The sequence below is a fragment of the Cheilinus undulatus genome, linkage group 6, assembly GCF_018320785.1.
Source record: "Cheilinus undulatus linkage group 6, ASM1832078v1, whole genome shotgun sequence".
Classification (NCBI taxonomy): Eukaryota; Metazoa; Chordata; class Actinopteri; order Labriformes; family Labridae; genus Cheilinus; species Cheilinus undulatus.
This window is the reverse complement of record NC_054870.1, coordinates 6,366,641-6,382,784: the sequence shown is the minus strand read 5'-3', so window position 1 is coordinate 6,382,784 and position 16,144 is coordinate 6,366,641. Positions and strand designations below refer to the sequence as shown.

General features: G+C 40.5%; 1 protein-coding gene across 1 annotated transcript in view; it reads left to right on the top strand.

The window, feature by feature from the left end:
• Window positions 1-9,547, top strand: part of znf318 (zinc finger protein 318) — a 28,405-nt gene extending 18,858 nt beyond the window's left edge. The window contains exon 11 of the mRNA XM_041789031.1: window positions 3,850-9,547. Coding sequence (XP_041644965.1) covers window positions 3,850-6,636 — 2,787 coding nt within the window. The 3' untranslated portion in view covers window positions 6,637-9,547. The remainder of the gene's footprint in view (window positions 1-3,849) is intronic.
• Window positions 9,548-16,144: the final 6,597 nt, after the last annotated feature.

Below are 16,144 nucleotides of genomic sequence, written 5' to 3'. Positions count from 1 at the left end.
TCTTATGTATGGGACGGGTTATGTCTTCTATGGATGGGATGATTGTTCCATAACTTGGTAGCAGCCACCACAAAAGCTCATTCCTGTCAGTTTTAATGTTCTGATCTCAGGATCCACAAAACCAGCTAATGAGTTGACCTAAGCTTTCTTTTGAGGGATGCACCAATACCACTTTATTCAAACCAAGTACAGGTGCTTAAATATGGGTATTTACTGATGCCAAATATTAAGACTCACCTCTGCATCTCTCTATACCTCTATAGTTGGAAATAATTTAAAAGTTTGCTTTACTTTCACCAGAGCTCCTGGGGAAGAGCATGTCATTTTACTTTGTTAGTCAATAGATTATTTGCAGACGATGTCACATTGTAGCAGACAACTCCAGATGGGGGGCAAGTAGGGATTTCTGCATCAAGAAACTCCACCTAAAGGCCATGTTTGTTTATGACTACGCCTAACGTGGGAAAACAGACATTCTTAATTTTTCAACCACTTTTGTGTCCTGAAAATAGTAAAACATTTCAGCAGAAAAAGTTTGAAAAACTCCAGAAAAGCGGCTCTCTTATGTCATAGTTTGATGGAAAATCCATTCTTTCAGAGATCCAGATCATTTGGCTCTGCTCAGTAGAGCTGGTTGTTTGACACCCAAACGACCCTTCATTTGGTATCAGTTTGGCTTTTTAAATGTGGATTAAATAACGACAAAGAATGGAGGAAAGGAAACCAGCACTCAAACAGGAGGTAGCTGCACTCACCCCACATGGTTCATTCGGTTGATAGTACATCGACATTTACATTAAAAGCATGTTTGTGACGAAATGAGTATTTTTACATGTTAAAAGGGGCTCAGCTAGCCTCTTAGCGCAGTACTAGACTCCTCTAGACTCTTGTCTCCATCTGGATAGGAGGTCAGCAGGACTCAGTATTTGTGATTTTGATGGCCTCCACATCAGGTAAATCTGTTAAACTGTGGTGAAAATCACTTTTTTTGTGAAGTGTAGGAATCATACTAATTGGCCCATTTCAAGAAGGTAGTTTAACAAACTCAGAAATTAACCCTGTGCTCTGAGTTGATCTGCCCTCAGATGAGAAACTCTGAATTTTCAGTTTCAGAACAGGTAAATAAATTCTGAGTTGGTTCACTCAGAGTTCAGTGTGGGCAACACGACCATGAAAAGCAATCATCATTAATTGAGCCCTGATACAATAATTCACCATTGTGTAGATTATGATAATTTTTAAACATACAACCAGTTGACTTTCAGAATAATCAGTTTTAATGAAAGACATTGGTAAATTGCCCATGGAAAATTACTGCCTGCTCAGTTTTATTGTTTTGATGTTTAAAATTACAACCTTAACACGGTGAATTTAGCACTTCAGTATCGTAAATTGACAGCTTTTATCTCGTGAAATTATAATCTTCTCTCAAAGCTTCAGCTCAATAGATTTTCTTCAACCTGGCACAACTTTTGCACCAGTTTTATCCTCAGTTTAATGTTGGTTTCAAACATAGTCTCTGACCTTTATCCTGTTTAGTTCATAGATAGGTCGTTTCCACCGAGCAGTTCGGTTCAGTTCGGTGCGGGACGGCACGCTTTTTTTGGCGTCTCCATAGAGAAAGGGTCCCAAAAAAGCGAACCGTACCGTCCCACTTTTCGGCACCCTTCCGTAGGGGTGCCAATCTTACCTAACTGTACCAAAAAGGTGGAGCTACACACACAACAATAGGGGCTGCACTGACGTCACGTCAGCGCGCGACTCAGCTGCTCGCCTCCGGGCATCAAAGACGGAAGTCTGCCACGAGGAGCGGGCGAAAACGGGAGAAAAATGGACCAATATCTGCCTAAATGGGAAATATTTGGACTCGACAGAGATCCAAACTGTTTCCTAGTCTGTGGATATTGGTATCTGGCCACAAATCAAGTTTCCTGACGTTCAGCTGGATGATTTTAAGTACACAAAGCAGAGCCTGAAGGCTCACATCAGCCTGATCCATCCGCGATGGATGAGAAACTAAATTAATGCTGACGTTTTGTGAATACGAAGCCTTAGAACAGTTCATTCTCATCAGTAACTAGTTATTAAACTTCTTCTTACTTAAGGTAACCTGTGAAAACATTGCTCTGTGGTTGTTGAACGGGCTCATAAAACTTCAGGCTGCAGACTATTTTAAAACGAGATCAACGCACCCTGGATTTCTGACTTAATCTAGCTTGATTTTAACACCAGCTGAACTTTTACTTTATTTTCAATGCGGCGAATTCTCACAGTACAGCTCTAAACTTTCATATTTTGTTGTATAAACTGTTCTAGACTAGATATATTCACATATTAACGAAGCGTTTTGACTCAGACCGTCTCTGTACATGTACTCCATCAGCTGAGGATCTGTACTGACAGCTATTAACATATTGAAGATGTAATTGTTTTTTTTAAAAGCACTTTCAGCTGAAATAAAGCTGTTTACTGCTTATTCCCGACTGATTTCTGTCACTCATCCTTTCTATAACTCTGCAGCTGGAACAGCTGACTCGCGCTGTCTGTGACTTTACATGCATGCTTTCACAGCCCCGCCCACCCAAGTGAGAGCACAGGTGCCTGTGGAAACGCAAACTATTTGGGGGATTTAGTGTACCAAACCATACCAAGCTGAACTGAAACCGGACCCCCTGCTGGAAACACGGCTTAATACAGCTCAGTTAAATCTGTATTTACCAACTTAAGTGTAACTTCAAGTGGAGTAATTCAGCCCCGTCATCTATGATTGTCAAAGTATGTTTAAAGTAGTCTAGTGTCTATATTCGTTCAACCTAACATATATTTTTATTCAGAGTAAATTTAATACAAACTGAATAAATGGATGAAAGAATGCCGAAATGAGTCGTGTTTCAAGCTCTTTCAGAGGGAGGAGACAGGGAGAAACTGCAGGATAATTGAGGTAAACCTGCTCCTGACCAGGTTAGCTTCACAGACTCGGTTACCATAGTAACCAACTCAGAGATCAAGTTTGCTCTCCTTGTGAAACAATCGCTACTCACCCCTCATTTTTGAGTTTGAGTTCCCTCCCTCTCTGAAACACAAATCCCAGAGTTTCCTTCATCAGTTTTCCCTAAACTTGCTTTATGAAATAGGCCTCAGATGATAACTGCAGTGTACATGTCCATTTAGAGCTGTAAAGTACTAATGTTCCTCCATTCCCATTCATTCCAAATGGCTGTTAGCCACTCCCTGACCCCCAGTGGACATTCACGCATCAACAAAATCATGTGACTGCAAAGAACCTATGGGTTCGCTTATGGCTATGCCCTTGCTCAGTCAGTGATGGAACAGAAACTGAGTTTAACAGAAGTTAAGGGTTAATTAGGGATCCTTTTTTTTTTTTTCTTTTTTCAATCCTGATTAACAGGCCTGAGCTCAGCTTTGGTTATCTGTTTTAGTCTCTGTCATATCTTCTTTATTTTAACAGATTAGCTTCCATTGAGAACAAAAGTCTTTGGATTAAAACATTATTTGAAAAACAGCCACCCTGTTATCACAAATGTAGTGGGTTGACTAATGCACAGATGATTTAGTTGCATGTCTTTTGATGCAGATATCAGAGAAGGATATTTTCTTTCATAACAAATAACAGAATATTAATGTGACTGCATCTTCAGGAACCTGTCATGTAAAATGTTTATGGTGTAGTCAGTTTAAGGCTCTCATCAAATGCTCTCATTTTTGAGCATCTTGGGTTTAATTGTTTAATCAATTGGGAAAACCAGCTGGCACTTAGATTCATCTAAATTGAAGCTTAACCTTTGTTTAATCACCTTGTTTTTCTGTTTTTATTGCCTCCTTTACTAGAAACAAATGTACGAGAATCCCTTGTATGAACAGAGAAGGAACCTTGACCGGCAGGCCGGGCTGGCCTTAGAGACAAGCGGGAAGAAACGCAAACATGAGGATGAGAAAGGCAGCAAAGACAAGGAGGAAAAGGCCAAACACAAGAAGGAGAAGAAGGACAAGGAGAAGAAGAAAGATGAAGATGGCTCCGATCAGAAGGAGGAGAAATATAAATCCAAAAAGGAAGAGCCAGAGGAAAAACCAAAGCTGGTTAAAAAAGAACAGGATTATCGAGATGCAGAGAGGCCTGTTTACAGCAAAAAAGATGAAAGTGAAAAGTCTAAATTCAGCAAAAAGGATGATAAATACCGCTACAGCAGAGAGGAAGAGGAAACAGGGAAATACGGCAAAAGAGAAGAAGAAGACAGATATAAATACGGTCGGGAAGAGGACTATCGTTACCGATATCGCAAGGACGAAGTTGACAGATATGATGACCATCCCAAATATGGTCCTAGAGATGACGACAACCGTTTAAAATATGGTAAATATCCCGATTTCAAATCGAAGAATGACAGAGAGCGAGAGGAAGGGAAACCTAAAGCTCAGAGAGAAGGCTTTAAAAAGCCTGGGCCAGAGAAACCAGCAGCAAAACCAGAAGTAATCAGACCTGAACCTCCACCAAAGCCCTATGAGCTGCCAAAAGTCTTCTGTGGACCCAGTCCTGCCATGAGGGCAAAGCTTCGCAAGCAGAACCAGGAGGCTGGCAAGCCTGCAAACCTTGCTGGAACCACTTCCTTCGGAAAGTTCACATGGAAGAAGAGGGAGAATGTTCTGGCCAAGGAGGCACAAAAAGCAGCTGCAGAGTTTCTGAAGGAAGATGAAGACGCTGCACAGCAGAAACCTGCTTCTGTGGAAGATTCTTTTGCAAAATCAATGGCTGTGGCCAAAGAGATTGCAGAGAAGATTGGTGGGCCATCAAACATGCCTCCTCCCTGGGTATCAAACTATGGCAATCGAGGAAGAATACGACCCAACCTCCGTGCACCTGCAGCAGTAATGCGGAGAGCAGCAATGATGGGTAGACCCGCACCTCTAAACACCTTCCTCTCCATCAGGCCCCAAAACCAAAGTATTCTAGGGGCTCCTCCAACAAACCTCCCATCATTAAGGGAGATGGCAGATGCTATGTGTTTACCATACAGGGGCCCTTCTGCAACATCAACAGCTGGCCCTCAGGCATTTGGTCCCCCCACTACCCTTTTAACATCAATGCCTGAACCTTCGAAGGCTAACACTGATCTACCAGTCTCTGAACCTGCACCAGCTGTTCCTAAACCTGCAGAGTTAGAGAATAAAAACCAACAATCTACGTCAAAACCTGCGGACCTTAAAACCCCACAAACCCCATCTAAACCTGTAGAAACAGACATTAAAACTCCTCAACCCATGTCTAAACCTGCACCAATTGGGGTCCAACCCCCACCGACGGTGTCTAAACCTGCAATAATCAATGCAAAGCCTGCACCATCTGATTGCAAACCTTCGCCATTTCAAGCTTCCTCTGCACTCTCATTTGTAACTACCTCTGCTCCTACTGTGGTTAAACCTACACAGCCAGCAATGATGAAATTCATCCCTGACGTGGCAGCTCCTGGTGTACCAGAGAGTGAGCAGACACATGCTGTGTTTGTAAAGCCTCCACCTATCATGAAAAAGGGTGAGGGGGCTCAAAAGTCTGAAAAACTAAGAAGTAACTTGGCTGCAGCCAAAGCCAAGGACTTGTTCGACATCTTCTACAGTAGCATTGGCCAGTCAAACCCCTCATCAGTCACCAAAACAACAACGGACACAAAGGCTGATTGTACTACCAATAAAAGCCTACTAACTACCCCTCAAACACCAAAAACACAACCTCCTGATTCCAAGTCTCAGTCCCCATCTGTGGTTTGTACAGTTCCACAACCAGATTCCACCATTTCCCCACCCAGTTCCCAATCCCTGCCAGAAGCTGACAAGAACCAACCCAGTCCCCAAACCAAGCCAGAAGCTGACAAGAACCCACCCAGTTCCCAAACCAAGCCAGAAGCTGTGAAGAATCCACCAAATTCCCAAATTCAGGTGGAAGCCGACAAGAATCCACCAAGTCCTCAAATCCAGCAGGAATCCGAACTCAAAATTTCCTCTGTTTGGTCATTGCAATCTCCTACATTTGAGAGTGCTCCATCTCAAAAAAAATCAAAAACCAACCAATCTGATCCACTAGCCTCAGGTGAGGCTCAGAATGCACTTCAAAACCAGCCCTCGATTCCTACATCTGCCCCTCACATTACAGCACAAACAGATGCTGAACTGGAACCTGCATCTCAAAGTCAGTCCCAGCCAATCCAAACCAATTTGCAGTCGGAAACCCTGGACACCCAGTCCCATTCAGATCCAGAGACTCCTCTAGATGCTGCTCCAGTGCCAGAACCCAAAACAGGCAGAAAACCCAGAGGCAAAGCGACTCCTGCAAAGAAAGCCACTCCTGCTACCCGCCCTGTTCGACAAACTAGATCTCAAACCAGATACCAGACCAGAAATCAGCAACACAGTCAGTCGGAGCCTGAGCTTGCCTCAGGGGATTCAGACTCAGCTGCTTCAGATGCAAAGGGGCTCGACACATCAGATCCTGGCCCTGGATCGGAGGCAGAGGAGGCAGCAACCAGTGAAGGCGACTCCCAAGTGACTGAGATCACTCCTGAAACCTTGGGCCTCCCCCCAGACATGACCTCTCTGGACTTTGACTATAATTTCAGTTTTGAATAGGAAGTCACTGATCACTTTGATGAGTCCTCCTGAATTACTGATCCAGGACTTCAGTGATTTACTGGACACAAAGGCAGCTGGAAGTTGTGAAAATGGCACTCAGACAGAGCAGACTTTTAAAAACCTCCATTCGGAGGGTTTGCCTTTAGGGGAAACTTTGTCATCTCTTTTAAAGTCTAACATTTAACAATTGACAATTAAGCCCATCACAAGCGAGGACGACCCAACAACAAATTCTGGATTTAAATTTTGCCTTTTTTTCCCAGTCAGATATAATCTGTCTGGACTTCCCTTTTCAACCAAATCATACTTTAAAAGAAATAACCCATAATGCATTTGAATGACTTATACACAAATTAACCTAACGGCTAAAATCCCTCAAGCCAAAGTCAGACATTATCTTTTTGTCTGTAACAGTGGTTGATGTGTCAGATAAGGCAGTTGTACTTAGACTTGATGGAAAGCCACGAAAAACTACATGGTAGAACCAAATGTGATAGTGTTGGAAGAAAGAGCAGCGGGGCCTAGATAAGGCCAAGAAAGAAGACTGTAAATATACTGTATTTACGGTTCTATTCCACATCTGTTTTTCAAACTTGATGAATGATATGGTGGCCCACTGCTATCATTACAGCAGTTACCCACTGGGTTGCGGTTACCTTATTTATTCTTTTTTCCCACCTTTGTTGTCGTCCCTCAATGATGTATCATAAAGGCAGGGATATTGTAGTTTCATCTCGTCACCAACTTCATCACTCCTTTTTACCTTCAACATTTGCACTCATGACTTTTGGCCTCGCAGAGCGCTCTGTGCTTTCGTAGTTCTATGGCGCTAACATTACGGATCAAATTGCAGAAGGCAGAAAGAAAAACCAAACATGCTAGACTTTTCGTCAGAGGCGTCCCAGATGTGGCTTTGGTAGTTATTAACTACCAAACGGGGTAAGACTATTGCATGTAACAGGTCCTGAAACACTATGACTACAGGATAGGGCTTTTAATTCTGCTTAAAGCAATAGTCTGACCTCGACTTTTGAATGTCAAGTGGCACCAAGTTTCAATAGAGCTCAACAGTGTGGTTCTGGAAGTAAAAATCCTGTTTGTTTTCTCCATAGCAGATTTGATTCAAGTTATACTGACCATGAGCTACCTGAGAGTGAAATGACAGTATATGCTCCTGCAGAAGACTTAACGTTTTTTCAGATATCTACCTAATTTTATGATAGAGTTTGTTCGCTCAGCCAAAAATATTGCAATGCTCACAATCCTGGAATGTCACAGCGATGTCTCTGATAGGTGGGGTGTGTGGCTACTATTGCGAAAGCCGTCCACTGTTGACAATACATGCCTCCACAGCACTAAATACGAAAATAAGAAATATTAGAACATTATCATTCAAAATGTGAAGTGTACAATGAAGATAAGTGTAGAAAAGCTTGAAAAACTATAAACAATGAATACAATAAATTGCAAGGGTTTGTGGGATATGTTGTTCATTCCTCCTTGTCGAAATGTGTGCACAGTCTTGAACCTTTGCCTTTTTCTCCATTTTCGAAGGCCATTTTTTGTGCGTTTTATTGACATGAGTACTCAGGTATCTGTTTAGCTTGGTTCATGCATTTAAAACATTGTAATAAAGGTTTATTGACGTGTATGGGGGATTTGAACGTCGATTTTCACTTCCAGAACCAACGGAAGTTGGTGAGTGCTGCTAAGCTCTTTGGTCTTTCCTGTCTGGGATAATGGGGTTATAATCAATTAGAAAAATGTACATTGGCCATCACTTGTGTAATTTTGACTCAACAGTTGAATATGGTGAAATCATTGAAAGCTACATGATACAAGCAAAAGGTATGATCTGGTTTTTTTTTTTTTTTTTTTGGATAGGTTAGTGGCCTCCAGCCCAGGATGATGGGAAAAAATTGTAACATGGGAGGATAATTAACAGAACAGGGTTTGCTCTACTAGATGTCAGTTTTCCTGTCTTATAGGATATTTTGTTGCTGAAATTGCTCAAAAGAAAACATTTGACACATAGAACTATTGCCACAATATGTATCGGAAAAAAATGTTGGGATCATCATTTATATATAAGAAGTGTAAAACATAAGTTCAGCCATGGTTTTGAAACCAGTGTTTGATTTTGACAAAAAGTGACCAATTTGGGAAAGAGGGAAACACATTACTAAACCTCAATTCATATTGACGTGGTTTATTTATGGCCATTTTCTCGGAAATATTCCATTTACTGTCTTGCTAATGAAAGAGCTCTCCTCTTTGCATTTTAAACAGTCTTTAAAAGCAGGAGGTGCACTTCTTTTATATGCCATACGATGAGAGCAGGTCTTAGTTTTAGTCAAGTTATTTTCACTTATCACCGCTGTCCACATACTTTTAGTCATGTAGCATGAACCAGACTCCATGATTCACTTATGCTGATGAAATAATTCATCGTGTTTTTGGATATTCACCTTCCTGCTTTGACTACATTGAAGAAAGAAGGACTTCCTTGGAAATCGTTTGTCTTTTTTCATGTTCGTAGGTTAAACCGCCTCTCTTCCTCCTCTTGCAGGTAAAGTTTTGTACTCATTTGTTGTTTTCTTGTTTTCTATTACAGTTCAGACACCTGTCAGTTCATTTCTGTCCTCTTTGAATTGTGATGATGTGTTTCTGATGCAGAGTTCAGCGGTGAAAGAAAAGTCGCAGCATGGACCAAAACAGTTAGTTTGAAAGCTGCGTTCTTACTTGTTAACTGAGGACTAAGGCGGGGATTCCTCTAAAACTTCATCGCGCTTCCCCCGGATGTTTAGGAGACTGTTGGGAACTAGCATCTCTGTGGGGGTCAGAGATCAAATATACTGCTGGTCTTGTAAAATTTTGTTGCTTCTCGTAGAGTTTTAATAAAGTTGGTGAAAACAACTGGCAGAGCTGTGTTGTGTTTTCTGAAAACGCTATGTGCTAGTGATAATAATAATAGATAATATTTATCACTCAGCAACCACCTCATTAGGTACACCCGTTCATCTGCTTATTTAAATAAATATCCAATCAGTCTTCTAGTGCATGTCTACATGGTCAAGGTGATGACTAAGTTCAAACCATGCATCACCAGCAGGTAGAAATGAGACATCACAAAGGTGGATAACTCAGTTTAGTGAAAAGTAAAACCTTTCTTAGATGCAAGACTATGAGGTCTTAAATCATGTAGCTGTAAATATTTAATACTATTAGCAGTAGTACATTTTTGCTAATCTTCATAATACTTAGTTTTAATCTGAGATTGTCCACCAGATCTGACATCAGTTTTTAGCTAGGGGTGCATGATTGATTGGAATGGTGTGGGTGAAAACAAGCCCCGTGTCTGAATTTCGGTAGATCAACAATGTGATTAAACCCTACTGCAGTGGCTTCTTTCTCTCTGGATTAAAAATGTCTGAATATTGCCAAACAATATCAGCCTGTTTTATATCAAAACAACAAAACTGAAGTCCCAGACGCCCAGTATTTGTTAATACTTTGATATGTATTAATAAAACATGTCTCTTGCATTGTCTCAATGCTCAAAAATATCGGTGATATTTGGGAAATAAGATGCAGCTTTGTGGTAAAGCTTTTACCAAGAGTAATACTAGCACAGAGTCTGTTGATTTAGGCCAGGGGTGTCCAAACTTTCTTCGCTGAGGGCCACATACAGAAATATTTAAGGATGTTGGGGCCACTTTAGTATCCACAAGGCGAGGTATATGACAGTGATTAAGTCAGAAGCAGGAAAAAAAGGAGCTGGGGTGGAGGAAAGCAGCTTGCAGAGAGAGTAGCAGAGCCTGGCCAGGCGAGAGCAATGTGAATAAGGCAGCATGAGAACGATTAGCCAATAGCATGCTTAGAGCTTGACTCTGTACTGCCTGAACTAACACTAAACCTCGATTCAATGGCCAACAAGGCAAATAGACAAAAAATTCTAGGTTTTTGGGGATTCAGGGGGCCCTGTGTGGCCCTAGCTGCCACTGGCTCCTGGGATATTGGTGCTGCTATTTTCTGCCAAAATTCATCAGGGGGTTAAAAAACGGGATGTTATTCTGATTGCCTGTATTTTTACTTTGTACAGTGTGGTCTTAGTTTAGTCACAAAATCATCAATAAATCCTTCTTGTTGAGATGTTTGTTTACAGAATGACCATGGTAGCACTGTCTTATGCTGAAAATATGAAGTTCATTGCCACTGAGCACAAGTTCCGTGTTCAAATGTGGGCCATAATTCATTTTAGTTCTAGAATTCGCTGCAGGCCAATCAAAATTGGACCCGAGACATAGTTTGGAGAACTAAGGAGATTATTGAACTTTAATATAATATCAGTGAAAATCAAACCATATTCATACCTGTTTGATACCAAATTAACAAAAACAGACATTTTAGACACCCAGTACTGGGCAATTTAAGCGTTTCGCTGCTAAAAATTGCACGCAAACACTTTCAAACTGCCTAAATTGTACAAAAATAAGAGCATTTGGAAAAGTAGGTGGAACTGTAAAGGAGTAGGGAAACCTTGCTCCTTTACAGTTCCACCTTTTTTAAAAATGCCAACATATTTGTGCAATGAAGACAGTGATATCTGTCTTTTATTATTCTTGTGTTTCTTTTTTTCTGACAACTAGCCTAATTGTAGATGTTTTTTACCTTGACATGTTTCGACTGTCATCTGCACTCTTATGCAGAAGCGTCAGCTGACTGCTGTAACATGTCCTTAAATGCTGTTCTTCCCAGGCGTGGTCAACCTGATGGACCTGACAGGTCTGTCAGGCTGACCACGCCCCCTGCCGCCTGATACGCCTGTTTCCTTGTTTTTCACTGGCGAATCCACCTTGCAAAGCTTGCAAGCAGCAACAAGGAGCTGGTGCAATTATTGCGTGTCAGGTTACCATTATCAGCCAGTTTTTTCATTGTTGATATGTTTTTTCAGGGAAACTGTGTCTGTCTTGCAATTTCTCTCTTGTATTGTGTCCTGTTTGTGCATAAACCTAACAAACAGTTGGAAACAGAAACATTGCTGATGTTTTTGTGCAGTTAAAACAATATGTAAGAGATTTAGTGTTAAAAAATATGACTCCATATGCATATTCTGTTTTATTGTGGAAATGTTGACAAACATTTATGCCTGTTTGATTCCAAAACAGCATAAATTTAAGTCCTAGACACCCAACACTGGGAAATTTCTTGATTTGTATTACTATTAAATGTCAGGCAAAGTCTTGCACGTAGTCTTAATTGCTCTAAAACATTAGTAACATTTGGGAAAGTGAATGAAGCTTGGCATGGATAGAGGGGAAAACTACTGTCCTCTCCAACTTCCCCCATAAGTCAACAACAAACACATAACCTTGTTGCCAGTGCAATCTATAGGAAATTGAATATGCAATGGGGGGTTAGAATGTATGAAGAGGGTCTTTAAAAGTCTTAAATTAAATGCCAGATTTTCTGTAGGAGCAGTGGTGTCTTTATTTTCCAGCTCTGAGTTGTTATGGTGAGAACTGCTTTCTTGATTCTGGATTTTAGATTCTACAACAAAGTGATCTAACGATGAACCTCAGTGCTGTAAAAAGAAAGACTCCATCGAGAAGCTTATGCCAGTTTACTTTTTCTGGAACTGTAATGTCTTAGCCACAGACCTGGCACTTGTTTGGTAGAATCACATAAATATTTTGTGTGTAAAAAGAGCTTTTTTGTGGATTTTGGGTTTTAATAAATGAATGTAAATGTGTCTGTAGTAGCATCTTTTACATGTGTCCTCCTCTAGCCTGAAGCTGAATAGATTGATTTTCACCGTCAACTCTGAAGAGTCTGCGGAAAGGTAAGACGAGCAGCTTTGTACTAAAATCAATCTGTTAAAAACATGCAGCACTATTTTGTATTACAACCCCAGTTTCAAATAAAGTTGGGTCGCTGTGTAAACTGTGAATAAATTCAGTGATTGTCAAATCTCATTAACCCACATTTGATTCACAATCAAACATAAACAACATTTCAGATGTTGACACTAAGACAATAGTAGCGCATTTTAAATTTGATGGCAGCAACACATCTCGAGAGTCATTGACTTTTATTTTTATTTACATTTTACACAGCGACCAAACTTTTTTTGGAATTGTGGCTGTAGGTTGTTTTCTAAGTTATTGCATGACTGTTAACCTCTGCATTTAAAGTTTGGCTTTATTTTAAAGGTGATTTATAAATTAAATGTATTATTCTAAAGAAAATGTTAAATGTAGGGATGCACCGATGCCAATCTCAAGTCTTAAAGGGATTCACATGAGACAATACTGACTGTGCCTAAGCACCCCTGATCCAGCTCACCACATTCTGGGTTCCCAAGACCAAGTGGGTTGGACCAGACTGCGGCGGCCGCCTTCATGCTTTACAAAGGAGTCAGTTGTAGAGATGGGGTGGGCCTGGATGATGGCCAGTTTAGTGAAGCTTTAACATAAATTAGGATGAGAAAAGTAGAGAAAACTGCAAACTATGCATTTAGAAACAGTCAAGAGGAGGAGTGAGGATCATCTGATGAAAATAAAAAAAAAAACGTATTGTGCTAAATATTTTTATTTGCACTAGTGATCACCAGAATACTTGTTCTGGATAGCGAAGTATCAGTGCATCCCTAACACTGACACCTGGGGGATGTTTTGGTTGTTCTTGATGTGTAACCACAGTTTTCACTCAAGCAGCTGAGGACATCCTGATACATTTTCATATAGATTTATGCTGTATGTGTGTGTATATATGTATATATATATATAGCATAAACTTTACAAAAACACCTAGATGTCAGATCATTAATCTGGCATTTCAGCTGACTCTTGCATAAAGAAACATGATGACTGTTTTTATATGAAAACTGAAATAAAGGCAGACTATACCACCTGATTGAGTGTCTTTGTGTTTTTGCTGTCGTTAAAATGACATGAAATAATTTGAGGGATTAGACCCTCATCTTCTCCATCCTTCAACAGTCAGGATCAGGAATCAGAGCAGAGACTCTTCAGGGTCTATAGTAGCTCTAAGATGTACGGCTAAGTTTACATATGCTCTCTCTGCTCTGTGTCTACAGCTGGGATAGGCTCCAGGGCCCCCAAACGGGATACGGGTGTAGAAAATGGATTGGTCGATGCTCTGTGTCTCACAACCCTGAAGTGCTCCTACCATCATATTGACCTGTAGGTGGTGCCACATTTTCTGTAAGCATCTCTCAGTGACAGGATGTGGGTATAAAGTATGAGGCTCACTGATCCTTATTTTAAACAGGAAAATGTAGTTAAAGTGTTGAAAAGCCTCCCTGATGACTTCATTTATTATTTACATTCAATAAACACATCTTGATTACTGTTTTTCATTCCTCATATTTAATGCTGACCTATAAGGATTATATCTTAAGGGTCCTTGGAGCACAGGGCCCCAGCTAATGGCCTGTCTTTGCCTGATGGTAAGACTGCCTATGGCTGCATATAATGAGATTTGTCAAATCTGTATAGCGCCAAGTTCATAACCAAATGACCTATCGGGCCCTGTGTGACAAAGTAATTGCCCCCCTTTCTAGATCATGAGTTAACTGTGATTAACCACAGTTCTTGGAAAGCTGAGTTCAATTTCACTGGCCACACCCAGGCCTGATTACTGCCAGATTTGTTGAATGAAGAAATCACTTAAATAGAAGCTGTCAGACAAGTGAAGTAGGCTACAAGATCTCAGAAAGAAACGCATCCAAAGATGATCCAAAGAAATTCAAGAACAAACAAGAAAGGGAAATCTATCAGTCCAGAAAAAGTTATAAAGCCATTTCCAAGGCTTTGGGACTCCAGTGAACCATGGTCAGAGCTGTTATCCACAAATGCAGAAAACTGGGAACAGTGGTGAACCTTCCCAGGAGTGACCAAAATGACTCCAAGAGTGCAACGACGACTCATCCAGGAGGTCACAAAAGAACCCAGAACAACATCCTAAGACCTGCAGGTCTCGCTGGCCTCAGTTAAGGTCAGAGTTCATGACTCAACCATAAGAAAGACACTGGGCAAGAATGGCATCATGGGAGAGTTCCAAGGCCAAAACCACTGCTGACAAAAAAGAACACAAAGGCCTGTTTCACATTTGCCAAGAAACATCTTGATGATCCCCAAGACTTCTGGAGAAATATTCTGTGGACTGACGAGACAAAAGTTGAACTTTCTGGAAGGTGTGTGGCCCATTGCATCTGGAGTAAAAACAATACAGCATTTGATAAAAAGAACATCATGCCAACAGTCAAACATATGGTGGTGGCACTGTGATGGTCTGGGACTGCTTTGCTGCTTCAGGACCTGGACCACTCACTGTGATTGATGGAACAATCAAAACAACTCTGCGAAGAAGAGTGAGCCAAAATTCCTCCACAGCAATGAGAAAGACTCATCACCCATTATCGCAAATGCTTGATTTCAGTTATTGCTGCCAAGGGTGGCACAACCAGTTAATAGGTTCAGGGGGCAATTACTTTTTCACATGGGCCAGATAGGTTTAGATTCCCCTCCCCCTTACAAAATTAAATAATCATTCAAACAGTATATTTTCTATTTACTTGGGTTGTCTTTGTGAAATATAAAAATTAGTTTGATGATCTGAAACAATTAAGTATGATAAGTATGCAAAAAACTCGAGAATCAGAAAGGGGGCAAATACTTCTTCACAGAACTGTACATGTGCTTTTTACATGCCCTACTGTGAGCAAATTTTGGAAAGAGGTTGAGAGGGTATTGATGAATATTTCTGAACTAAAAGGAAATCTGAAACCAGAAAACCTTTTGGGCATTAAATCACCACTGACAATTAACAAAGCTGCTATCTTTCTCTTTAACATTTTGTGTGTCACAGCTATGAAGCAGGTGATAAGGGCACGGAAACAATAAAATTCACACAAAATAAATATTTGGTTTAAAACAGTAAAACAAACCTTAGATGTTGCAAAAATAACATAAAAAATATAGATAATTTGCCAAAAATGAATAAGATTTATCCTGAAAATAGACTGACTGTACAGTTACATTACATAAGCGTCAGTGACATGACATGTCCAATTTGGTGTCAAAGCATATTTTTGATATAAAAATACATACTTTTAAAGTCAAAGTACATTAAATGTTGTACCCCCCCCCCCCCCCCCCCCGTTTTTTTTTTTTTTTTTTTTTTTTTTTACTTGTAGAATATATCAGAGTTATAGAAATTTTAGGATCTGTGGAGCTCAAAACTGCCAAAATGTCATTGGGGAAACTGTCCGCCCCTAAAATCAAGGTACAACAATGCTCCACAAAACATTTAAAATCTCAATAAAATTGTAAATGTATCCACTGGGCCCACTTGTGTGGTCGTTTTCAAATATGTATAAACATGTGATGAAAATACTGCACTTCATTTCATTTTTATGTGTGAAACCCTTTTGTCCCAGCATTGGGATTTTAGCCAGTGTCTGTGTGCCAGATATCAGCAG